This window comes from Fusarium phalaenopsidis (genome assembly GCF_050370095.1).
Source record: "Fusarium phalaenopsidis strain FUZ10S chromosome Unknown contig_32286, whole genome shotgun sequence".
Classification (NCBI taxonomy): domain Eukaryota; kingdom Fungi; phylum Ascomycota; class Sordariomycetes; order Hypocreales; family Nectriaceae; genus Fusarium; species Fusarium phalaenopsidis.
Window position 1 is genome coordinate 2,126,708 of NW_028145413.1, and position 25,269 is coordinate 2,151,976.

Sequence of the window (25,269 nt, forward strand, 5' to 3'; positions counted from 1 at the left end):
CATTGTTCTCCGCACCCGGCGTTCAGCGGGTGCCCCACCGAGTCAGGACGGGCAGGATGCACGCCCAGGGTATCCACAGTGATTGGAGAGAGGCAATGATTGGGGTCGAGAGTCGGTTTTGGTCTGGTCTGGCCTGGCCTCTGGTTAGCCGTGGTTGAAAGGCAAACAAGAGCTGGGGGAGTGGAAGTTGTAAGTGGAGGGTGGAAGTGGAGGTGGAGATGGAGGTACCGTAACGAAATAGTGGACCCGCCCTCCACGAGGAAAGAGCCAGCCACGAGAGCGGCAAACAGGGCCTGGTCCAGAATCACAAGGCCAGAACAGATCCGTCAGCCTAGCCAGATTGTCTCTTTTTTTTTCTGTGTATTTTTTTGCCATTGACTTTTGCATGTGTCTTGACGAGCCGGACGAACGGGTAGTTTACAGTGGTTCATTCATTGCAACTCGACACTCAAGAGCATCTGGATGCTCTGTATAGCATCACCTACGTAACCCAGGTACGTAGCCAGGTACTGGCGCTTCAACTGCGGCTCAAGAATAGTGGCCCTCGCTCGGAATCCCACCGAGCAGGAACCAAATCTAAACCCGCCAGCCCTTGAACAACAATTTTTTGCACCTCGGCCCTGGAGAAGGAAATCAATGGATGGGATGTCAGAGCCGCCATCCTGTCGTCACGAGCAGCCGCAAAAGCAGGGGGGGCGTCTAACCCCGTCCAACCGGCCGGCGCGCGGGCATGATCCGTGGCCAACAAACTGGGGTAGACGAGCCGGACGGTGCGGGTACGTACCTCCGGACAGTCACCGAGGGAGAAACGTCGAGGCCATCACGGGCGAGCAGAGACAGTGAACGGTAATCCTCCGTCGACGATGATGGATCCTCTGTCGAATCAACGGCCGCAGCGTGATCGCGACGGGCAATTGGGCTTGCAGAGACGTATGTACACACTCCGTATTGTGCATTTATTACACAGCTTGTACATACCGCCTGCAGAGCAGAAGTAAAAAAAAAAACGGAGCTCGGTACATGTCCATCCCCTGGCCTTGCAGAGCCGTCAGAATGTGCGCCCCTGGGGAGAATGAACCTGCATGACGTCTTTCCTTCTTCTCTGTTTCTTCTCTACACAAGAGTCAATCTTGCGTATCTTCGGCTCAAAGGCTGGCACAGCCTGGCAGCTCACACCTTGCCGCACATGGCGGATCCGGGGGTCCGCTGGCCAGGGCTTCTTTTTTGCCGCCCATTGACCGAGATGCCGAACGCCGTCCTCTCAATACCTAGGTAGGTGTGCTTGATCTGAGGCCTCTTGACCAGATGCTATACCGGCTATGATACCCCATTTCAGGCCTGATCTGACTGAATGCCAAAGCCAATTCTTTAGCTGCTTCACAATAAACAAGTCTCATGACCCTTTCCGAGTCGCCGACGAGACAGTAAACTTCGGCCAACAACGGCTCTAAAAGAGAATGTACAAAGCCCTGTGTAAAATTCGGGTCCGCCATGTGCCTTTTCCCCGACGAACGCCAAACCGAGATCCCATACCCCAAAATCTCAGATACGGTACTTGACCATCTACCGTACCGCATCTAACCTGATCCATGCTAGATGAAGTAATCCTCCTCGAAACCTGGGGTACACACGTCTCTCCCTCTCACCTTTACTCACCTCGACTGTCCCTCTTCACCGGCTGTGACCTCATCCCTCTAGGCCGGATCTAAGTTCTTCTAGTTGAACTAGATTACGGCTCAGAGGATCAACCATCACCACTAACATCACGACGATACAGCTCACGCTGCATAGCTATGCAATTCCAATCAGCATATCAGTAAAACAACCAGACTTCAATCTTTTTCCTTCTCTACACCGGCACAATTGCTCTTGCACGCACGCAATCTGCCCTTCTCGGCCTTCCTCCGTCCCTGCCTTGCCTCTCCCCGTCCCCGGAACTTGGCCGAGGCCGAGTCCCGCCCTCACCGGAGCAGCGGAGGTCTCTGGCATGTGAAGCAACCCGCCGCACTCTCGCTCAGTCACCGAGAACAGCAACCGCCTTTTTTTGACAGTTTCATCGGTTCTCCGAGCATGCTTCTCCGAGCATGCTTCTCCGAATCTCACGGCCTTGATACTCCCTCGGAGCTGACTTGTCCGGGAATTGAAGTCCACCCCTCCCACACCCTTCTACCACCTACAGCACCTATTTCCTGCATCTCTTTTCCCCTGCTTTTAGAAGCTGTCCCCTATCCTTGCGTTTCCAGATACCTATGAGAGACCAATGGCTTCCATCGAACCCCACGCCTCACGTCTCGAAGCACAAAACTACCTCGGCCATCCGTTTTCATTCTACCGAGAACCCCAAACCTCTGATACACTTCGAGCTTACCTCCTTGCCTACCTTGGTAAACTTCCTCTGACGGCAGATTCCTTTGTTTCATGATCTCACGTGCCCTATCAGCCGTCATTTCTCTTCGGTCACTTCCCGAGCTTGACACTACCAACCGACGGCCCTCGTCATATCGACCACATCGTTATACTTACACAAGTCATGCATTGCATGCATCACATGGAAATCTATCCACTGTCACTCACTTGCACCGGCTATTCAATTCCTGACTCAATAGAGTACTGCATTCTATCAAGCTCAGCTCATCTCATTCAGATCTCGTCAGCTCGACACCGACACAGACTGGACTTGGGATAGGCAGGTGGACTCAGTCTTGTGAGCAACCTGTGCCCTGACTTGTACTGATTTCATCCTGTCTCATCAACTACTACCACAGCCTCTCACCCCTTCTCCCGTTCGATGGTGCTGCTGCCTCTAGTATCGATCTCCCCTATTACACGCTTTTCAACTCGTCGGGATGTCCTCAGCCTGCCAAACCGATCCAATATCACCACGTACTGCCGACATGCAATTCGTACCTTAAGTTCAACTCCGAACAAAGACCTTGACGCGACAGAACAAAAGACAAAAACCAAGATGGCATATCATGGCAAAATGTCACTCCTCTCACGGCGTCACCTGGTGTTGCCTTCAGCCCACTCAAGCATTCCAACTCTCAGCGCATTATTCAAGGCGCCAGCAGGCCAGCAAGCGCCTTTTCGTTGTTCTGCTCGATAGCCTTGATCAGAGTTGGGTAAGGTGTGAGCGCTCCCAAAGCTCTCCTCATATGCGCGTTGACAATCTGCAATCCGTAGACGTAACTCGCGTTAACCCATGCGAATCTGCGGTGATAGTTAGCAAGCCGTCCATGCCTCGTCTTGACATCAGCAAACATACCCTTCTTTGTTGACGCCCTTGAAGCCCAGACCTTGGTTGCCATATTCGGCGTCCACTCGGTGGGGATCAACTGGCTGCGTCACATCATACTTCTCGACAACCACGCCGTGGAAGTCGACAAACGCCTTGGTCACCATAAAGAGCCACTTGTAAGCAATCCGCTCCGCCTCCTCGGTGAAGCTGTAGCGGATCAATCCAGTCCACGCCAGCATCTGCTGTGGCGGCCAGCCGTACGGGAAGTCCCACTGCCGGTTAGGTCGGTTGAGGCCGACCGCTCCGCGCGACTCCTCTGTTCCTGAGACGAGACCGCCGTATACCTCAAACTTGGGAAGACCCTTGCGCACCATCTCGGCGGCCTGCTTGGGTGTCGCAATGCCAGCCCAGAGGGCCCAGAAGGTCGTACAAGTCTCGTATGTGCAACGCTCGCGCTTCACCGTGTCGTAGTCAAAGAACATACCCTCCTCCTCGTTCCACATCAGCTTGTCAACTGTCAGCTTGCGTCGCTTGGCTCGTCGGTCCCAGGCTGCCGACGAAAGGATCTCCCCGGGCTGGTATGGTGTTCCAGCGCAGAACTCTTCGGGCATGGCAAGCTTGTCGTTGAAGACACTGCGAATAGTACGCGCAATATCGGTCTCATATTTGAAAAGTAGAGAGTTGAGGTCGATGGTGGCCAAGTTGGCGCACACTCCCTCGAGGCGGTACGAGGTGTCGTGGCCAGACTCTCGCACAGCGCGATCGTGCATGAAATACTCATCGAGCTCAGGCTCCTTGACCTCGCCATGGTTGTAAGCGCGCACAAACTGCTCGAAGGTCATGTTGTGCTTCTTGACGTATGGGTCAAGAATATGCACAAAGTGAGTAGCCTCAGTCTCAGGAGGCACACCCATACCCTCTGGTCGGTATCTCGAGAGACCAGTGGTAGGGTCAAGTCGAGGCTCTGACATCCACACGCTGTGGTACTCCTTGATGGCCGCCAAGATTGAGCGTCGGAGGAATTCCTTGGCATCTGGCTCATGCTTGATCTTTTCGTAGACTCGAAGAGCCATGTCGGTCAGGAATGGAGGCTGCGATCGGCACAGGTAGTATGATCGAGTGGCATTGAGGATCTTGCCATAGTGCTCGATGCAGAAGCAGAAGTTGGTGACCATAGACTTGGCCAGATCAACTCGGTCGTTGATAAGAAGACCCAGAGACGCCATGTAGCTGTCCCATCCGTAAAGCTCGTTGAAGCGACCACCAGGGACGACAAACGGCAAGCCCTTGAGAGACCACCCACTGCTGTGGTTGGGGTCTTCCACCTCCTCAACATCCACAGCCAGCAGACCAGGTGCATCGTTCATATCACGGACCAGCTCTGGGGTAATCTTCTCAGGCAGAAGCTGAACATCCAGTCGCATGTCGGGTCTCTCCTCAGCCACTCTCTTGTAAAACTCGTACTGCTTGGGGCATCCGTGTGGGATGTAGATACGCGGGCGGGGATCATCGGTCCAGTCCTTGGGGTCTCGAGCGGCAATGTCAATGGTGGATGCATCGATGCGTCTGGTCAAGCCCTCCCAAAAGTGATCTCGAATCATGCGAGACAAGCGATCAACAGGGTTCTCATTGAGTCGTCCCTCGTCGAGCACGATCTGCTTACGTCCGTACTCTTTGGCCAGAGTCAACTCCTGGAGAAGATTGGACAGCATGTATGTTCCTCGAACGTCGAACCGGTTGTGGCCAGCCGAGGCAGCGGTCCGCAGCGAAATGACCTTGGGACCGTTGTCCTCAATTGTGATTTGCATATTTCCATCGGTATCTTCCTGCAGCTGCAGGCTCTCCAGGGTCGAGTCGACCTGGATGAGGAAGCGGCGGCTCTGCTGGGTGTTCTCATCTGGGGGCGAAACGTCAGCTTCAAAGCCTCGCTGTCCAATGACGTCTTTAGCTGCTTACCATGACTACCTCGTCGGAAGGGCTCACGAAGGCCAACTCTTTCGAATTGGCGCATCAAACTGTTCTACATGCACCGTGTCAGATAAGGTTGCTGCACCTGCACCAGGGACACCTCACTGCTCACCTGCGAGTATGTTCGGGTGCGAGGGCCAGCACGGTTGGTGTGGCGCTCCTCGGTATAATACGTTCTGGCATCGTCAAAGACGCCATCATCAGAACCGCGCGAGCGGTGGCTGGGCGCGGCCATGGCGATAGCAAGATTGAAGCTGTCGTTGTCAATGGGACAGAGCGGGGTTGGCCAGGTGGGTAGATGGTGGATGGATGGATGGAGGGACGGGAGGCAAGTGTGAAGCTTCGCAGATTATATGGCACAGACGAATTGAGCTGACAAGGTTGCGAGGTCAGAAGAAAGGGGCACCAGGCAGTCAGACGTAAATAGGGACAAGTCACGAGGAGAGGATGCAGGAAAACAAAACAAGTAGCTGTGGAGGTCCGGTCGTGAAGGAATTGTAGGGGATGACGGCAGGGTATGGAGGGGGCTTTTTGAGAGGAGGAGAGGGCGGGAGGAGCAGAGAAAGTGGCGGAGAGCTTGGGCCTTTTTCTTTTGGATGAGGTGGGATGGAGGGAGGATGGAATGGAGCCAGGCCTGTCCCCCGGTGACGGTGACGAAGCCAGCTGGAGCAGGAGAGAGATCCAGGTAGGTTGTTAGCAAACGGCCTCGGTCTCGTTGACCGAACTTCCTAACCGGGGAAGCGGTGAAGAGGCTACAGGGGCCGCGGCGGGGGTCAATTGATGCAGAGTCGTTCGGTGAGGGCGCAAAGAGCAGGGCGAAGAAGCAGTTGCGCAGCCTTTGGTTCGCGGGCTTCTTCTGTTTCACCTCTCTCCCAGATCCGCCTCTGCTTTTTTGGTGTTTGATGTGACGATATCACGCAGCAGTAGCAGCAGGGGTGCTCCACTACAGGGGCACAAACATCAAGAACCACCCCATACCTGACCTCCCCGGCAGCGCTGTTGCTGCGCGTTGCCCGCTGTAACCCACTGCTGTGTTACCCCCAGGACGCACCTCGCCCAGCCGAGCTGGCCCCCCATGCAAACGGCTTCCCCCCACCATGACATCCCGCGTGCCCAGCACACCCATCCCGCCCATCCATCCACCCATCCACCTCAGCCCTTTACCAATCCCAGGATGCTGGACACGCATATTCAGGCCTGGGATATTCGGCCGATACCATCAGACCATTTCAAGGTCACTCGACTGCCGGACACTTGGATGCAATCCCCCCCTGAACCGCGGTGTCTCGCATACCGGGCCCCTGTGCTTACGCTTGTGCTTTGACAAGAGATGTAAACTGGGGATCTTAGATGACCTGACATGGCCAAACGGTCAGGTTGGCTTGGACGTTTGGGCATGATTTTGAAGCATATGGGATACCCCAACAGGCAACTCCGCTCCCAGTCTGAACGACATGTTGCGTGTTGTCCAGCAGAGGCAGCTCCGAGTGAAGTCACCTCAAGCGATATGTGGAAACTCTTGTTCACGATGCTCAAAGTCATCATATCAAGACTCGTTCTTTTCACATTGAATAGTCTACATGACAACAGGTCGACGTCAGTATGTTCAGATTCCTCAACACCCAACCGGCACCGGCTCGGCAGCGGTCAAGATTGAAGGGGGGACGTCCCAAGACATGTTGCTCCGCCAGACAACGTGCAGGCATGCCAGGTTGATGAATGACACGAGGTGGAAATAATTCCAGAACCATTCTTGCCTGTTACCCCAGTATCGACACGAGCAACTCCACGGCCCGGATAGTCTAGACGTTGAGTTAACCATAGCCACAAACGCCACGGTCACATTGGCTCTGTCATTTCCATCAACACAAGAAACATATTTTGACTCCCCCGAGTATGGGGTAGACAGCTCAATGACTTGAGTGGTTGATAATTACTAGCAATTTCATTCCGTCATGTTTCCTCCTCTTGGGTATTTGTCCTGTCCGTGAGCCATCTCGGTCTCAGTATTCATCCATCCCTTGACGCCATTCCAATGTTTCAACTAACCCCAGATCAAGGGGCATTCGCCTCGAAGCACCACAGCAACGGCGACTTATTCGTTCCCAGCACGACTTGTTCGTGCAACCATTCGGCTCCGCCTCCTTCCCACTACTTCGGGATCCCAGGTCCCCGCGAATATGTCCTCGCATTCATCCTCATCGTCCGAATCAAACACAATCTCATCTTCATCGTGCTTATCCAGTTCGGGCATATAGGTGACATCGTCATCGGCGGTATCCTCCCAGCTTCGATGTGTGACGACTCGCTCTACCTCCAAGATGAATTTGCCAACTTTATATTTTTGCCCTTCTTCTTTGGCGTCGACGTATTTCCAACCCAGCTTGGTTGAGCAGATCCCACAGGTGATATCTGCCACTATATGCCAGCCCGTCACAAGTTGCCGGTTCTCGCTTTTGCCAACTCGAATATTATTCAGTGTTTGAGGCGCCGGTAGCGCAGGCGGAGCAACAAGGAACGCGCGACCGTATCGGCCAGTAAAGCCCTTGGATATAATCTGGGAGGCAAAGGCAAGATCGGTCGAGCACCCAGCGCAGCGTAGAGTGTTCGGCGCGGTTTTGGTTAGCCGAGAACCCTTTTCGGCATTTGTCAAGGGTCCATGGTTCGGAGGTGAGCTTGCCGGTGTTGTGACAGCAGAAGAAGCGGTCGAGTCGGTGGCAGAACTCGAAGACGCAGAGTGGCGACGAGAGAAAGGTAGTCTGATGCTAGACAGCAGGTAGGTGGGAAAGATGGGCTTGGTAGCCGAGATGCCACTCTCGCGAACCATCTCGGCGGTCAAGGCTGACGTCCTTGTACGATCCCAGATCTGATATTTCGCAGTGAAATAAATATCTTCAAGTGTGACCGTTTCTTAGAACTTTTCCAGTGGTAGATTCAAGGGTCCGATAAGGTGTGGTTAGAGCGGTTGAGTTCCACTGCCAGAGTCAGGCACTCCACCAGTGGCGTACAGTCAGGTCCTTGTAAGGCCTGGTGAGTCTTGAACGTTGAGGAGCTCAACAAGGGATGCGCAGGCGAGACAAGAGGTGTTACAGTCGAGTATGTGAGGCTGCAGGTGAGGAAAAGACGAGTATCGCCCGCGACCTCCGGCGATAAAAGCAATGCAGCGGTCACTTGGCCATGTCGGCGACGGCTCAGCCGGGCAGCGATCACCGGACCTGTCTCATCAGTCAACTAACATGGATGGACGGATTGGATGGGTGGATGGAAGGGCGGTGGAGGGGCAAGAATGGATGGCGGTTGGAGCGGACTGGTGCCAGAACTCGAAGGGAGGGGTTCAAGGTACGTATAGTGTGGGGCAGCACGCGGGAACGTGCAGATGGGAAACCCTCGTTCCGAAGCCCATCATCACGACTATCACCAACTGGTATTAATCAACAATCCCTTATCAGTTGGATCTTTTGCCAGTCAGAGAATAGTGTATAATGCTATCGGATGGAAGTGAGTTCCTGTTACTCAGCTTACAACCACAATGATTTCATGGCCATCATTAACTTTCCCAAGGAAGTGGGGGCCGTTGTCTTACCTTATGGATGGCGTAACAATGCCAAGAGCACGTTGGTGACAAGGGTTCGACATCATACTCATGCTCACAAGGAGCATCAAGGGAGTTGAGATCACTTTCAAATCCTCACTCATTGGAGCCCTGTCCACAAACACACCAAACATGTCACAGAACTCCAAGCTAGGATGTCATACCACGTTCAATCATCTTCAGTATTATGGATGTAATCTTAGCTTAGGCCTTGGGCTCCTCGGCAACGTAGTGCAGGTAGGCTCCTAGCAGCTTGATGCCCTCAATGTAGTTGCGCTTGTCCAGCTTCTCGTTGATGGAATGCGCACCATCGGTCGAGCTACCCATGGGAAGCAACAGAACGTTCTTGCCAGTGGCCTCCTCAAAGGTCAGAGTAACGGGGATACTGGCAAGGGTCGTTAGCACTCAACACATATTCTTTTACATCAGGGATTCTTACCTTCCACCCTCGCGAGTAAAGTCGGGCTGAACACCCCACACACGCTCAACAGCCTTGGCAGCGGCCGAAAAGTTCCAGTGCTTGGGCGACGCCACCCACCACTTGCCAGTGTGCTGTGCGTACACATTCAGGGTGTTCTTGCTCTTGAGCTTGGCGAACTGCTCCTTCACGTACTTGTACACACACTCGTTGGTTGTGTCAATGTCCATATCGGGGACCGTTCGGATCGAGAACTTTCCAATGACCTTGGCAGGGATGACTGTCTTGGCTCCGGGAGCGGAAAAGGCACCCTCGATGCCGTGGAGAGACAGAGAGGGGTATCGCCAGCGGCCCATAAGAGTGCTCTTCTTGTCCTCGAAAATAGTCGTCGTGCTACCGAGCGACTCGTAGATGTTGTCCATAGTGAAGGAGATGCCATCATAGAGACCCTCCTCGTCGGCAGTGACAGGGGCCACCTGCTCCATGATACCAGGAATCTGGATCTGACCATCAGTGTTGACCAGCGATCCCAGAACCCTGACGAGATCAGTCATGGGCTCCTGGGCCGTGCCACCAAAGACACCACTGTGAAGATCAGCACCAGGGCCGGAGATCTCAACCGAGTAGTAGTTGCAGCCTCGGAGACCATAGGTCAAGCAAGGCTTCTCGGTACCGAGCCAGTAGTTGTCAGAAATGCAGACAGCCTCGGCATCAGCAAAGTACTTATTGGCCTCCTCCTTGATGAGGTCGTCCAATCCCTCAGAACCATATTCCTCCATACCCTCGAAGCACATGAGCAGGTTGACGGGGAAATCGACACCCGCCTTCTGGTGGGCCTCGATGGCATTCAACCAACCCAGGACAGGGCCCTTATCGTCCGTAGATCCACGTCCGAACATACGACCCTTCTCGTCAACGGTGAGATCGAAGGGCTCGGTGGCCCAGCCGTCGCTCTTCTCGGCAGGCTGAACGTCGTAGTGACCATAGACGAGAATGGTTCGCTTGTTGCTGTCGTTTCCGTATCGAGCGAGGACGACGGGAGGGAGCTCGAGGTACTCCTTGTGGGGCTGCTTTCCCAGCGGTCGAAGCTCTACCGAAGCTCCCAGGTTCTTGAGCTCCTCGGCGAGAAACTCTCCCATGCGGACGACATCGGGGCGGCGAGCATCCTCGGCGGAGATGGAAGGAATAGCCACAGCCTTGCGCAGGCGCTCAATGAAGTCGTCAGCAGAGCTGTCGACCTGCTTGAAGAAACCGTCAAGTTGAGGGGCCATCTTCTTTGCTTGGTGGGCGCGTATAGAGTCGGTCAGGTATGGGCGGGAAAGAAATTTGGGGAATTGTGAGGAGATCCGGGAGACACGAGATGATATACAGGGCCTTTTGGGGAGTGCTGTTACTCGAAAACAACACAGAGCTGCCCTATTGAGGAGGAAGGTGCGGGGCATTACGCCGGACCTGCTCTATCGGGCTGATAGTGATGCAAGACAGCGCCGTGCTCACCTTATGGCGGGGCAGCTTGAACGCAAGCAATGAATGAGGCCGGCTAGTAACGGCAACCAATAATGATTAGACCGAGTAGTGATTAGTAAGGGGAAATGGGCAACGTTTGCGTTGAACAAAAGAGCACAAGATGCAGCCAGCCTTTACGTCACATGCCAGCCAGCAAGTGGCTGAGTCATCGGGAGGAAAATCCTTTTTGCGGTCACCCGACTCCGGAATTCTCGAGCGCATTCCCCCTCCCAGGCATCCGGCCTCCTCACTTCTAGGTGCTTACTAACCCCAGGGGCAGTGCTTTTCCTCCCTCGCAGACTCTTCCTCTCCCCACCCGTCTCGATACTCATCCATCGTCGCTGTTCATTCCGCCCATCGAGTATTCAGTTCGCGACACCGGAGCAGTCGCTTGGCTGCCGTCTTTTTTCGCCTGCGCGCGACCTTTTCTTCTCTTCACTCTTGCTCAACGATTTCCGAGCGCCGTTTGGTCCAGCTGGCAACGCGCGGCTTCCTGACGCGATCTCGCCGACCTCGCGCGAGCCCGACCGTTCGCATCCTCGTTGCTCGAGACACCATCGTGCTCCGTCGCTAGCCTTCTCTCGAAAGGGCGTAGATCCTAGGACAACTTGCTAACTCTCAAGGTCTCTGGTTCAGTGGTTTAACAAACGTGGTGACTGGAAATTGAGGTGGAGTTTCAGGGCTGTCTCTCTTCTGGCTGTTTTCTTTGGCCAGCTGTACTCCTTTATTCATTGCACCTTTTTTTGACCCTTTTGCCACTATTGTTCCCTCCAAGTACAATCAAAATTGATTATTTCCGTTCATTTCGAGAGTTGAAAGAGGCACGGCAGTGCAAGAAAGAAACGAACAAACAAAGAGAACAATCAGAGTTCCCTCTGCAAACACAAAAGAGGCAATCAATACTCACATAGTGCTCTGTGCGCCCGGCCACTTCGACTTGGAAAACTACTCGACCTCCGCTATAACACCACTTCTTGTCCCTCTGTGCTGTGGTGTCTTGATTCCTTGTAGGAAAACACACAGCACACATCAGTCACCATGACGTCTTCCGTCTTCTTCAAGTTCAAGTCCCAAAGGGAACCCACTAGAGTCGAATTCGACGGCACCGGCATATCAGTCTTTGAGCTCAAGCGTGAGATCATCATCAAGAGCGGACTTGGCGACGGTAGTGATTTCGACCTTCATATTTACACCGATGATAACAGCGAGGGTAAGTCTATGTCCCAAGCGCAACACATGAGCGCTGCTAATCACTTCTCAGAATATGATGACGACACCACCATTATTCCCAGATCAACAACGGTGATCGCTCGGCGTCAGCCAGCCGTCAAGCAAGGCGCGGGGCGTGCTGCCCGTTATGTATCTGGCAAGATGCCTTCAACGGCCAAGAATGCTGGTCGCAAAGAGCAAGCAGCAAAGGCCTCGGCATCAAAGCCTAGTTCTGACGCAATCAACCAAATGAACAATGCCATGACCGAAGAGGAGAAGATGGCAGCCATGTTTGCAGCGCAGACCGAGCAGTGGTCAGCCCAGCAGGAAGAGATGTCACAGTAAGTATCGCCCACCCGTAGCAAGTAAATCAATCATTAACATGCCATAGCCAAACACCCGTCTTCAAGCCCGGTGCGAAGAGGCCAGCAAATGTCCCAGACCATGACCCCCCGAATGGCTACATTTGCTACCGATGTGGCAACAAGGGTCACTGGATTCAGCTGTGCCCTACTAACGACGATCCTGAGTTTGACAATCGCCCGAGAGTCAAACGAACTACTGGAATCCCCCGTTCGTTCCTGCAAAAGGTCGACAAATCTGTGGTGCTAGCTCAGACTGACGGCGACGAATCCAAGCGCCCCTCGGGCATCATGGTTAACGCTGAAGGAGATTTTGTCATTGCCGAACCAGACAAGGCATCTTGGGAACAGTTCCAGGCCAAGGCCAAGTCTTCCTCCGCTGCCAAGGCACCCCTGGCCGAGGACAAGGAGGTTCAAGAACGGGGCTTGGAGTGTTCGATCGACAAGAAGATGTTCATAGAGCCAATGAAGACTCCATGCTGCCAGAAGACCTTTTGCAATGATTGCATAACCAATGCTCTCATCGAAAGCGACTTCATCTGCCCTGCCTGCCAGTCAGAAGGCGTGCTGATTGATGACCTCCTACCAGATGAGGAGACATCAAAGAAGATTCAGGATTATCTGAAGGAGAAGGAGGCTGCCAAAAGCCCTCCCCCTCCATCACCCAAGGCATCAGGTGAAGCCAAGGCCGATGGAGAGGAGGACAAGCCTGCTGCGGAGGCTGACAAGCCAGAGCAAAAGCCCGAGAGCGATGCTGCCGACAAGTCTAAGGATTCACCAAAGGAGAAGACAAATTCGCCCGCCTCTCAAAAGGCAACTATTAAGTCTCCTCCAACTGGCCCCAAGAGCCTCGTCCCCGCTTCACAAGACGCGGACAAGCAGGTCGACGGCGCCAAGCCCACGGATGTCAACTCCAAGAAGCGACCCGCTGACGACATTCTCGACAATCCCCGGATTCCCAAGGGTCCCAAGGCAATGCAGAACCAACAGAATATGATGCCCAACATGATGAACGGCATGGGTATGAACATGGGAATGAATAACATGATGTTCAACGGCATGCCCATGATGCCAAACATGATGCCAATGCCAAACATGGGCAACATGAACATGAACATGGGTATGATGGGTATGCCCAACATGATGGGCATGCCAGGGTTCCCCGGTATGAATGGCGGCTTTGGAGGCATGAACGGTTGGGATATGGGAATGAATGGTATGAACGGCATGAATCCTATGAACGGAAACATGGGTATGAACGGAGGCATGAATGGAGGCATGAACGGCTTCCAGAACGGCAACTTTTCCCAGGGCGGTAACGCTGGCGACGAAGACGCCTACTTCCGCAAGCCCGTCAACCCCCACCGACACCAGAACAAGCAGCGAAGAGTTCGACCCAGCGACTATCGAGAGCTGTGAGCCAGATGCTCAGCTCCCGCACGACTATGATTTCCACCAGCGGCTGTTTCTTGTTTTCTCACCATCTCGACATCAAGGGTACAACACCCTACATACAATGAGGCCATCAACGCGAGCTTTGCAGAGCTGTCATATTCTGGATTGTTTAAGGGGTTTGGGGTTGCTTTCACATGTTGCATGATTCCGTTAAGCAAGCGGAACGGCGTTCGGGGTGTAGATATGGATCTTGGAAGGGTTTCACGGCAGTTTATGCCACCGGTTGGGGGTTCAGGAATTACTTCATCAGACTTTGGCCTCGGCAGGGAGGCATGACTTGACAGCGAGGCGTCGCTAGTCTACGAGGCAAACATGAAGCAGAAAACAAATAAAATAATAAACAAACTTGCTGAAATTGATTCAATGTTGGGTATTTTCTCTCGTGACTGACTGTGCGTACAACCGATAAATAGCATTGTGTATTGTCATAAACCATCAACCCCTAACGACAACTCCACGCCCTCTTTGCTCCTGTATGTGCTACATGACCTTTCTTTTTGTCTTGCCCATTCCATCTTGCGCGTTAATTTTCAAAGTGTCCACGTCTTGCGCCTGAGTCTATAGACCTGCTTACTCCGGGGGAACGTAAGGGGTGACGAGCATCTCGCTAAACTTCTCGAGCTTCTCTTTGCCCCGAACCTCCTCGACGAGCAGGGGCATCTTGACAACGTTGAAGTCCTCGGCGTAGAGCTCCTCGTACTGGTCCAGGTACTTGCGCTGCATTTTGCGACGGGCGTTGCACTGGTCGCAGTCGCTCGCCTTCTTGGGGAACAGGAGCTGGTTGACGACGATGGAGTGGGTGTCGATGCCGTAGCCGGCGAGCTCCTGGATCATGCGCTCCGTCTCGTACAGGCTCAGGAACTCTGCGATGCAGACGCAGACAAAGGTGGTGAGCTCGGCGTCCTGGAACTGCGTGTTGACCTCGGAGATGGTCTCGCGCAGCGACTCGAGCTTCTCGACCATGTCGTTGAGGTTCTGGCCGTTGGGGAGCTGGCCGCCCGAGCCAAGGAAGCTGTTGACCAGGGGTCCGTACTGCGACGAGAGCTGCGACACCTTTGCGAGGGCCTTTTCGAGGACGGTGGGGAACTGGAGGAAGCGGAGGGTGTGGCCAGTTGGGGCCGTGTCGAAGATGATGGTTTCGTAGGAGAGGGACTTGACCTGCTTGAGGACCTCTGCAAAGGACATGGCCTCGTCGATACCAGGGATCTGTCACGTCAGCAATAGGTAGAGAGCTGTGAAGTTTCCAAACTCACCGCAAATGCAAGGTCCTGCATCATGCCTCCCAGGCCACCGGCGGCGGCATTGACATCGTCAGCGTCGCCCTGGCCAGCCAGCATGTCCTGTATGCTTCCGTTGGGGTCAATCTCCATGGCGCTGAGGTTGTCGAAGCCGTTGACGAGGCGAGCCTCCTTGCCAAACTTCTGAGAAAAGGCATCGGAGAGGTTGTGTGCGGGATCAGTAGAGATGAGGAGGACGGAGCGACGAACGCGAGCAAGCTGGATGGCGAGGGAGCACGAGGTGGTGGTCTTTCCGACGCCGCCCTTGCCGCCCACGAAGATCCAGCGGAGGCTGCGCTGGTCGAGGAGGGACTGGAGGGACGGCTCGAGGGCGTCGTCAGCGGAGATTACGGCGGCCATTATGAGATGGCGATTCGGACGGTCGGTAGAGGGTTTGCGATAATGGGGATCGAGTCGGGCTGGAGACGTGGCTTTGTTGAGAGGTTGTCGAGTTCAAGATTTGGGCATCTTCTAGAAGCTCCCGTCTTCATGGTGGAGTTGGCGGTTTGGAGGGGTAGATCTAGACAGAATAGGAAGGCCACGTATGGGTAGCCTCATGACTGTTTCATTTTGTCAAGCAAGGACGTCAAGGCCAGTCTGTTGCCACATGATACTCTCACACAGAACAAAAATCATGACTTCTTTGATATAGAGTTTATCATGTTTATAGCTGCTATTTCCTTATTCATCTGAACCGCATAAACACCATTTGTCTTCATCTCATCGGTCAACTATCTTGAGAACACACCAAAAAAGAAGCCAACTCATCAACAACCGCAGAAAGAAGCAAAAAAAACCAATCGACGCGGGCCTGATTCGAACAGACGCCTCCGAAGAGAATAGATTTCTAGTCTATCGCATTAGACCACTCTGCCACCGCGCCTTTTGTTGGTGATGGGCGACTTGAGATTGCGATCCACAAGGGTCGAGACCTGATGGCTGGACGCAGCCTCAGGGAAGACAACCACCACGGGCACACAGAATTCAGAAGGCCGAGTATACCTGGGCCACAATGTGTAGGTATGTGTTTTGTTTTGCCTCATATTCGTGATTTCTGAATTCTCCTGGGTAATTCTCCTGGGCTATCACCGACTTACTCTTGAACCCTTGTCTAGGGTATGTGGCAGAAGAGTCCTCAAGATAGGTAACCTGACTTCCAGGTTCCTTCCTTTGTACCTAATACTTCTGCTTCCTGGCATGTTTGCATGCCATTCGTCGTTCTTCCTTCCGATGGATGAAGTATCTTTGGGATGGAAATTCACCAGTCTTGCACTGTTTTCGCGGTGACGGGTAGAATAGTACGGGATACCGACGTTAAGTAATGCATTTTCCTATCCGGATCATCATTATCCACGAAGCCATGCTGCATTCGATCCTCTGGATCCTGATGACAGGGATTCACGGGGAGTGTACTCATTTGTATCTCTGGGGGTTTGGGCTGAAATCTCACTAGACTTGAAGTCCCGCGAGTTTAGGGAGATGGATGTCTTGTCCAGGACGGTGTGTGACATGGTATACCAGGTTGGTCGTCCACCATGGTCTCTGATTACATACCCTGGATGTTGTTCACATACATGTAAGTGTTACCAATAGGCGCCTCCCTGGACGCCATGTCGCTCTGGTTACCATATTTGTTCGCGTGAGAGCTCCGCATAATAGAAGAATCTCTCAAAATTTGCTCAAGTCAAGAGTTTGGGCGCATTCGATTACATCGACACTTCTGAGACTCACATGCATGAAGCGAGTTCAATGGCTGGGATTGACACACGTGATCTGGTGATCATCCAAGACAACCTGTAAAAGGCAACGATGCAAACTTTACCATCCAAACAAGCACAGCACAAAGTGTTTGGTTTCGCTGATCAAAGCCAACGTGAAACTTGAGCTAAAGAGCTAGCGAGTGCCGATAGGGCATGATCGTCTTGACGGCAGACGGGCAAGCTGCGTGGTCTGCTGGATCCTTCTCCACAGAGATCTACTAGGGGCGGGAATGCCGATGTCAACCTGTACAATGACGGGCTTTTACTCTTCAGCCCAAAGGTAAAGATTTGCTCAACGGGTCGTTCTGAACCGCCCTTGAACTTAGCAAGACGGCAAACGTGCCGCATAAGCGCTCGATGGCTGGGCGATTCCGTGTGTTCCGTCTACTGTACAAGTTGCATGCTCCAGGTGGCCTCCGCCACAATAGCCGGTACGGACTGGCCTATCAAGAGGCAGCTTTCATGGCGAGAAATCTTGAAGTTGACGGAGCATGGGAGACCTTGGATGGCAAGCTATCGTATTCTTCCAACCGCCCATTTGGTCAGCAACACACTGCCTAGCCTACCCCTCAACCAAGCCATCGGCAGAGTTTGAGAAACATTGGTCACGACAATGCATCACCTGAACAGCCAATCACGGTATGGTACAGGTTCGACATGTCTGCTCGACCTTCTTGAATAGGCACGTCGATTCGGTGACCAAGGTCTTGACCGCTCATGCAGCCAAGAGTGGGTTTCAGACATGTTCAGCCAGCCGAGGTCAACAGCGGATAATTTCCAAAAAGCCGAATACGTAGGTATTGCGCTCTGTACTGTAGCTCTGGATAAACTCGTCGTCGAGCTTTGCGTGCTTCTTGTAGATCTGTTTTTGTGGGCTCTGAAGATCAAGGTTGATCAGGGGTCGGAATGAAGGAGCTGAGAGACGAAATTGGGAGGTAGCCAACGCCCAAACTGCCGGAGACAAGTGGAATCATGGCCCTAGCGGCGGGAAAACTTTAAGAGTTTGCAATATTCTCCAGAATGTTAGGGGAAGACTGATGTAATATGGATGGATTCATGCCCGATTATTTCGATATTCGTAGACTGGGGACCTTGGGCAGAGGAGAACAAGTTGATGTAACTCACGTGATGTCGGGCCAAGAAGTACTCCCTAGAGTCCCCGCTTCCATCGGCGACACCGCCATCCACTGGAACTGATTTCCTGACCAGATTCTGAAAACGCCATGGCCGATTTGCCGTCTGAACAGGCCAGTATCGCCCATACATCACATCCAAGACCTTGGGACCCTAGCCATGGGGGGTTTCGCCCGCTGGCAGGACGCGGGCTCCTTTGCCGGCCACTAACGCGTTCGCCTGCGAGACACCTACTGCACGGTCCGGCCTTGTCGTCATGTGTCCAGGGGTCCGGCGGGAAATGATCATCATCTGGTCCGGGAGGGGACGGCCTGAAGAAAAATGGGGTTGGTCCGTTCGGGGGTTTTCCCAGACTGTTGGGGAACCACTTGGCCGGCCCTCATTATCGACTATGGCTGACTGAATATCTGCATGTCTGAGCCCGCAGCACCAGCAGATACAGAGCAGCAAAGAGGAGTCAAACTCAAAGATGTGTGCTGCCGGGGCCTTGTGATGCTGACGACCATGACGGTATAAATATCGCACAGCAACCCACTCGGACAAGGCGGCACTTCAAACATCTGTTGCCTCGGGCGTGGGATGGATGACGTTGGACAACTCTTGTCGCCGCCGTTTGTTTGCTGACCGTTACGACACACATTGGATCCTCAGCTTCTTTCGAGAGGCGCAGAGAATCGCGCACCGTCTCTGGCCCAACAAATCAGTCGCCAAGCAGACAGACGCCCCCCGGGCTGACGACACCGTCTTGTCGCCCAGGCTCCACGGCGAGTTCTATCCGAGAGCGGCTCCATTCAGGGCCGACCGAGCCTCAACCAGCCACTTACACCAGGTGCTACCCCAGACGCCGCCGTAGCCTTACAGCGAGTAGCGAGAGCTCGCGCTTTGGATCTGGAAGAGGAAGCGTGGCATCCTCCAACGCCGGCTTGTTGGTGTAAATTGCAGGAGTCGACGGACTGGACTACTCTACTGTAGATTCCCATCTTGCCTGGCGGACGCCTCGTCAATCCTCAGCTCAGTCAGGATCCGGGCTTGACACGGCCGTCTGCAGTCAAGGACACTTCTGGTAGGGATCAGGGCGTTTATCACGGTCAACTACGTGGGCACCAGCTTGGCACAAAGTGAGTTCAAGTTTCTCATTCTTGGGTCCTTCTTGGGTTTTGGACTTTGTCTTGTTCTGGAACCACTCCACCCCCTGTCCTACACCACGCTGCACCCCTACACCCTTGCTCGGTCCCAGTGCTTTCTGGACTTTTCTGGGGCGCGGAGCCACGCAACGACGGCGTCGTCGAGAGACTCTCTCTTGGCTGCTGTGCCGAACAGCGAGAGCCAAGCCTCACTGACTGGCTCATCGGCTCGTCACCTTGACTCGCCATTCCTCGTCGCCGCGACACAGACTTGACGAGTTCCGAAGATCCGATCAAGCGCCTCGCCAAGCGGCTCCGTGGCCTGCTGATCGGATGCAACTCATCGTCCCAATATAACCCTGTCGTTCTGGCCCTTTGCGACCCTGGGCCCCGTCGTCCATCCCATCGTCTCGTCAAATCTCCTCCCCCAGCAAGTTCAGTTCAACTCAACTGTATCCTCCCTATCCCCTGGCGTCGGATTTTAATTTCACACAAATCTTGACGCCTCTTCCGAGTGAAATCAAATCAAATCCCCTTTTCTTCTTTCTTCGTCGAGTGACCGATCTTTCTTTTTTCTCTCTCGTCTTCCCTATTGTCATCTCGACTCTCCCGATCGATTCCGCGACTGTTCATTGAGCCTTGCCGCTCACTGACTGATACGAAAACGGCATCGCGCTTACACAACTCACTTCCATTCTGTACTTGCCCGATTCGGCAGGGTCGAGAGTGCCTCGTCAAGCTGAGCGGCTTCTCGATTCCTCATCTGCCCTGGATTCTTCAAAACAAACATTTACTCGCAGCAATTCGATGATTGCAGAGTCTAAATCTGTCCCTCAGATCGAAATCATGGCCGCCTCTCCTACTACTACAACAACCACCAAGTCTCGACGGGAGCCCCGAGACACAGGGTTCCCAGAGCCCTTCAACGATGGTGAGTCTAGATTTCCGATGTGCAGTAAACAGTGGCCTTGCTAACCATTGTCCAGTCCGCAACACTACTCTACCTCATCCCGATGCAGACCTCTCACCAAATGCCTGTATCAGTCAAGAAGACATCGATCCTGACCGGGCACTCACTCGAACTCGCCGGTCCTTTTTGAGGAAGAAGCGACGGACTCTCAACCACGGACGCATCACACCCACGTCCGAAGCCCTCTACAGCGTGCTATCCCTTGTTAGCACCGACACTGGAGACAACGCCAGCATTAAGCAAGCCAACCCATCCATGACAAGCATCCGACCATCCATGTCTAGCATTCGCCCATCTATGTCGAGCATCCGGCTTTCAAAGGACGAAACCGAGAGTCTCGCATCAAGGAACACGAGGAGGGACGAAGAAACGCCACCAACATCTCCTGATGTGCCCTCATATCGATCTAAGAAGGGCTTCATGAAGAAGTGGCGAAAGAACTAGAAGCGGCTTGGTGAAGCCTTAGGTGTTCAAGGCAAATCTAGACACGATAACGACTGCTGTTACGACGTATACGGCCGAACCTGATGATCGAGGATGGCAACATCACTCAGACGAACTGCTTCAATTACTTCTCTTTGTGGATAGCGTGGCGTTTGATGGGCACAAGGGCATTGGCATGGGCATGTGTGGGCATGGATTGGATTCAGGATTTATCGGTGTTGCCGAGGACAAGGGGCCAAAAGCTTGAGATTACGGTCCCCTCTGGTAGGGAGAGACGGGAATGTCACTTGTCCGGCCAGTCAGCGAGGGAGCAATGAACGATTAGGACATTCGTTAAAGAATTAATAACTAGCATCATCGCTATTCTCATGATCTTTATCATTATTTATGCTGGTGTTTCCATGACGCAGGTGACCCTTTTCGTATATCCTCCATGTATCGTTCGCAACTGGCTATGCGCACTCGTCATACTGGCGGCGAATTGTGATGTGAAAGACAATATCTTGATGCTCCTTTATAGATATTCCACACATAATGGCAGTGTAGGTCTACCTCTAGCTTCCACGGTAAGAAGTGTAGCTATATGGGCTCAACAACAGTGGCACATGGTAGTGCTGCCCCTCCTCGACACGAAATGTGATGGTCACCTCTGGGAAAAAGGTCTTTTCCTCGCCAAAGTAGGCAGCCGTGTCGAAGCGCAGGGTCCAGCGCGAGGGTCCCTGGCCCTTGCGCTCGTCGAGCACGTCGAGGAGGGTGTAGACGGGGACCTCGCCGGCCGAATCGGCGGAGCTGTAGGGCAGCCAGACGAGGACGCGGCCGTCGTCGTCGGTGATGGACTCGAACGTCTTGGGCTGGGGCTGGGTGTGCGGGTTGGCTCCGGGCGCTGGGGCAGGGACGGGGCCCTCGAGGCGGACGCGGACGCCACGGGCGGGGCGACCGGCCTGGGTGTCGAGGACGTGGCAGGTGATGGGGTCCTTTGCAGAGGGTGAGGCCATCGCGACGGTGGGTTTTGGCGGGCGATGGGGGAATGCTGTGGTGGTGATGGGGGGTTGTTCTGTTTTGGGTGGTGCGACCTGACGTTCGGAGAGGTTGACGTCAAGGGTGGTGGGGGAGGGGAAGATGTAGCGAGAGCTTCAGAGCGTTGATAGTCGGCTTGGCAAAAGTATTATCGGAGGGTGCTGACCGATATGGGTTCTACTTGTCCTTTTTTTTAGACGGATGTCGTGTATATCGATTCTGAAGCGCCGAACAAGATCAAGAAAGAGAAGATTACGCGGCGCAAGACAGGGGACAGTGAAGTGAGGCACACAGCCCGGTTTATATCAGTCAGTTTCCTTGGATTCGTGCCTGACCGCAAACAGCCTTGGGCTGCTGACTTGTATGTGTAGGTCGAGGTTTGGTGGCTTACGGCCCAGTAGCTTTTTAGCGGGCTCTGCTGATGCTAAGGACTTGCAGACGGAGAACCTGTTGGTGACTGACGGTGTGCATAAGGGACCAATGCTTTGGGGGTGGATGGAGAAGAAGGGGCAGCGAATGATGATGCTGGACTTTACAGATGCTGGGATGTTTTCAAGTAGGACTGGTGGATCTGAATGAACGAGTCCTAGTTGTTGCAGGTGAATATGTGTTGGTGAGGCTGGACGAGTGAGTCCTAGATTCACGGCTGGTGGTGAATAAGACAATGGGTCGATGAAAATGGGGCTGATTGTTGGCAAAGAATGGGGGAGAAAAGGAGAGGAAAGCAATAACTGTAGGATGCATTAAATATAAATCGAGTTCTCGATGAACGTTGTTTTCTGTTCACTCGACAGTTCATGCGATGACAGTTGACTTTGTGCCCCCGACCACTTTGGGTTAAACAAAGCAAATGGCTCGGTTACACAAGGTGGGACTTTTTTCCTTCCCAAGTAACAATAGAAAACAATATAGATCCGTACCACAGGAGGGTTATACGAGGCCCGAGACTAATAATCTCTTGTATCTAGTTGAGTTGACAGTCCCATTGAGTTGAGAAACGGTCCGGTAGCTGCCAATGCCGCCTGGTGGATAGACTAACGTTAGGTGTTTTGAGGCATATGCAACCACAACCTACATACAGAATAACTAGGATACAATACAACTGGAAAAGAAAGAGAGAGATACTCCTAAATATGTCTGTTTATCACATTCCTTTCCCTGCTCACACCTTCAACGAGCTGAGTACGCGCCCGGATAAAACAAAGACCCGAAACCCCGAGCCGCACAGCCCGCAATCTGTCACTGCACAGCCACTCACCCTGACAGCCAAGCACGTCCCACTCACGCCGCAATGTCCAACACGTAACGCTTCACAGGCCAAGCCACACCTGCACTGAATCCCATCAGCTCTCTCTCCCCTGGGATACGAACAGAACAACACAATCAAGCATCTCCCACCCACCGCCTCGCGCCATATCGATCTCGACGGATCTTTCATCGCGCGCCCGCGCAGATTCCACCGCCGAACTTGCCTACAATGGCCGACGATCCCCGTGGCATCGACCACACTGATTCCATCGACTCCAACGATGGCCCGAAGCAGCCGGACAAGAAGAAGAGTCGTCGACCAGCGAGTGAGCATCCCTCGAGCCTCGCCGCCGTGGACCGCGACAAATTTGTGCTGACTGATTCGCGATAGATACCGCGTTCCGACAGCAGCGCTTGAAGGCCTGGCAGTACGTTGTCATCGTTCCCTGCTTTTCCCCGTTCTCGATGCTCATTGCGATAGGCCCATCCTCACACCTAAGACCGTCCTGCCCCTGTTCTTCACCATTGGAATCATATTCGCTCCTATCGGAGGATTGCTGCTCTATGCCAGCGCTCAGGTAAGCTCCGACGCTGCCGCTGCAACAAGACGCATCTGACAGCCTGGTTAGGTCCAAGAACTTCGACTCGATTACACCAACTGCACAGAAGAAGCCCCCATTCTCTCAAAGGATGGCGGCGGCTACAAGTCCATGCCCAGCGACAATGTTCAGACTGCCTTCAAGAGCTCTAATAGATCCGTGAATGCAATGTGGGCGCGCGAGATGGACATCACCGTCACCCTCGACAACGGCGTCAAGGTCCCCGAGACAAACCGGTGCCATCTCAAGTTCACGCTGCCCGAGGAAATGGGCCCTCCCGTTCTCTTCTACTACCACCTCACCAACTTTTACCAGAACCATCGTCGCTACGTGCTCTCGTTTGACAGCGAGCAGCTCAAGGGAAAGGCTCGCTCGTACGGCGACATCAAGAACGGTGACTGCGGCCCCCTGTACGGAGACTCCAAGCTTTCGAAGCCCTATTACCCCTGCGGACTCATCGCCAACTCCATGTTCAACGATACCTTCTCCAGCCCCGAGCTTGTGACTCTTCCGGCCTCGAGCAGGCCCAAGAATGAGAATGATACCTGGACCTACGACATGAAGACGACCAATATTGCCTGGGGAAGCGACAGGGACCTGTACGGCAACACCAGCTACAAGCCCGACGACGTGCTCCCCCCTCCCAACTGGCACAAGCGCTACCCCGACAACTACACCACCAAGAACCCTCCGCCGAACCTGAAGGAGTGGGAGGCTTTCCACGTGTGGATGCGAACTGCCGGCCTTCCCACTTTTAGCAAGCTGTACCAGCGCAACGACACCCTTGCCATGTGGGCCGGTACATATGAGCTTCAGGTTGATGATCGTGAGTTTCCAAGATGAACGCCTCTGTAGAACCCCTGACTGACCTTCTAGACTTCCCCGCCAGCAAGTATGAAGGTACCAAGTCCATCATTATCACCACCAAGACCGTCATGGGAGGTCGCAACCCCTTCCTTGGAATCGCCTACGTGGTCGTTGGCGGTGTCTGCATCTTGCTCGGTGCTGTCTTTACAGTGACCCATCTGATCCGCCCCAGGTATGCACCTAATTCTCCAGTCTTTATTTCTTATGCTAACATCTTGTTAGGAAACTTGGTGACCACACCTATCTCTCCTGGAACAATGCCCCTGGCGCCAAGTCCGGTCCTAGCACAGCCGTCGCTTCCGGCCGTGAACTTCGTCCTGGCGAAGCTTAGGCGGCTCGCGAGGACTCCCGCACTCTCCTCCGAGCTCCCGCGAGCCCTTCCTTTGCGTCCATCCGGTCTCCTCCCAGCACCACGGACAGCATTGTCCGCACTGCCATGTCGCCTCTGATCGGCAGACGTGAGCGCTCGGGCTTCTGACATTGAAGCGCGAGATTGGGTCGAGGGTTGTGGGAGGAAAAGTGCAAACTTGCTTCGGTGTGTTTTTTTCGTCGTTTCTCACATGGTTACTTGTTTTCTGTACCATTATTCGCCGCAGCGCCCGACTGTGTGTCAGCTATTTTCTGCGCTGCTGCTCTCTTGCGTTTGAAGGATGCGATTCTGGGAAATTCAGGGGTTGATGTCTCTTCCTCCTCCCCTGAGCCTATTGACGGATCAAAGAGACGGATGAGACGGAAGAGCAAGGATCTTGACCTTGGTATCGTTATTGGGTAAGGGAGTTTGGGCGCGATGCAATTTGGTTCAAGGATAGAATGAACTGGTTTATATCATTGTCGCTTGCCTGTCCATGTGAAGTTGATGTTATGCTATGCTCGCTCAACACCAAGAGCAAACTGCCCCTGTTCAACAGCGTCCACTTCGTTTGCGCACGAACCGCTCGTTCATTATGCTGAAATCGTGAATTATCTTATCTGGTACAACTGCCCTACTCTGATCCTGATCATTCCAAAACTCGATATGATATGAAAAGCCTCGTGGGAGAAGCGTCCAAGTACGTCCGAGCTCGACAGACACTTGCCCCTT

The 25,269-nt window shown here is 53.6% G+C and overlaps 8 protein-coding genes and 1 non-coding gene across 9 annotated transcripts; 3 read left to right on the top strand and 6 right to left on the bottom strand.

The window, feature by feature from the left end:
* Window positions 1–3,056: 3,056 nt before the first annotated feature.
* LRP88_02987 (alpha,alpha-trehalase NTH1) lies at window positions 3,057–5,441 on the bottom strand (the record flags this gene model as incomplete). The annotated part of the gene is made up of 4 exons (XM_083239618.1): window positions 3,057–3,210; window positions 3,266–5,135; window positions 5,195–5,258; window positions 5,319–5,441. The coding sequence occupies 4 exons, from the start codon at window positions 5,439–5,441 to the stop codon at window positions 3,057–3,059; spliced, it is 2,211 nt and encodes a 736-aa protein (XP_083104748.1).
* A 1,860-nt stretch (window positions 5,442–7,301) lies between these two features.
* LRP88_02988 (yippee zinc-binding/DNA-binding /Mis18, centromere assembly-domain-containing protein) lies at window positions 7,302–8,033 on the bottom strand (the record flags this gene model as incomplete). Its single annotated transcript, XM_083239619.1, has 1 exon — window positions 7,302–8,033. The coding sequence occupies one exon, from the start codon at window positions 8,031–8,033 to the stop codon at window positions 7,302–7,304; it is 732 nt and encodes a 243-aa protein (XP_083104749.1).
* Window positions 8,034–9,002: 969 nt separating this feature from the next.
* Window positions 9,003–10,487, bottom strand: LRP88_02989 (metallodipeptidase; the record flags this gene model as incomplete). The annotated part of the gene is made up of 2 exons (XM_083239620.1): window positions 9,003–9,183; window positions 9,238–10,487. The coding sequence occupies 2 exons, from the start codon at window positions 10,485–10,487 to the stop codon at window positions 9,003–9,005; spliced, it is 1,431 nt and encodes a 476-aa protein (XP_083104750.1).
* Window positions 10,488–11,760: 1,273 nt separating this feature from the next.
* On the top strand, window positions 11,761–13,712 carry LRP88_02990 (cleavage polyadenylation factor subunit MPE1 domain-containing protein; the record flags this gene model as incomplete). Its single annotated transcript, XM_083239621.1, has 3 exons — window positions 11,761–11,932; window positions 11,984–12,272; window positions 12,323–13,712. 3 exons carry the CDS (start codon window positions 11,761–11,763, stop codon window positions 13,710–13,712), a joined length of 1,851 nt encoding a protein of 616 aa, XP_083104751.1.
* A 606-nt stretch (window positions 13,713–14,318) lies between these two features.
* On the bottom strand, window positions 14,319–15,385 carry LRP88_02991 (guanine nucleotide exchange factor GET3; the record flags this gene model as incomplete). The annotated part of the gene is made up of 2 exons (XM_083239622.1): window positions 14,319–14,954; window positions 15,005–15,385. The coding sequence occupies 2 exons, from the start codon at window positions 15,383–15,385 to the stop codon at window positions 14,319–14,321; spliced, it is 1,017 nt and encodes a 338-aa protein (XP_083104752.1).
* Window positions 15,386–15,826: 441 nt separating this feature from the next.
* Window positions 15,827–15,908, bottom strand: LRP88_02992. The gene has a single exon. It is a non-coding gene; the product is annotated as a tRNA-Ser (tRNA).
* Window positions 15,909–19,889: 3,981 nt separating this feature from the next.
* Window positions 19,890–20,457, top strand: LRP88_02993 (uncharacterized protein; the record flags this gene model as incomplete). Its single annotated transcript, XM_083239623.1, has 2 exons — window positions 19,890–19,974; window positions 20,030–20,457. 2 exons carry the CDS (start codon window positions 19,890–19,892, stop codon window positions 20,455–20,457), a joined length of 513 nt encoding a protein of 170 aa, XP_083104753.1.
* A 554-nt stretch (window positions 20,458–21,011) lies between these two features.
* LRP88_02994 (hydroxyisourate hydrolase) lies at window positions 21,012–21,452 on the bottom strand (the record flags this gene model as incomplete). Its single annotated transcript, XM_083239624.1, has 1 exon — window positions 21,012–21,452. The coding sequence occupies one exon, from the start codon at window positions 21,450–21,452 to the stop codon at window positions 21,012–21,014; it is 441 nt and encodes a 146-aa protein (XP_083104754.1).
* A 1,499-nt stretch (window positions 21,453–22,951) lies between these two features.
* Window positions 22,952–24,519, top strand: LRP88_02995 (ligand-effect modulator 3 family; the record flags this gene model as incomplete). Its single annotated transcript, XM_083239625.1, has 6 exons — window positions 22,952–23,048; window positions 23,114–23,150; window positions 23,204–23,300; window positions 23,352–24,147; window positions 24,198–24,360; window positions 24,411–24,519. 6 exons carry the CDS (start codon window positions 22,952–22,954, stop codon window positions 24,517–24,519), a joined length of 1,299 nt encoding a protein of 432 aa, XP_083104755.1.
* Between the last annotated feature and the right edge of the window lie 750 nt (window positions 24,520–25,269).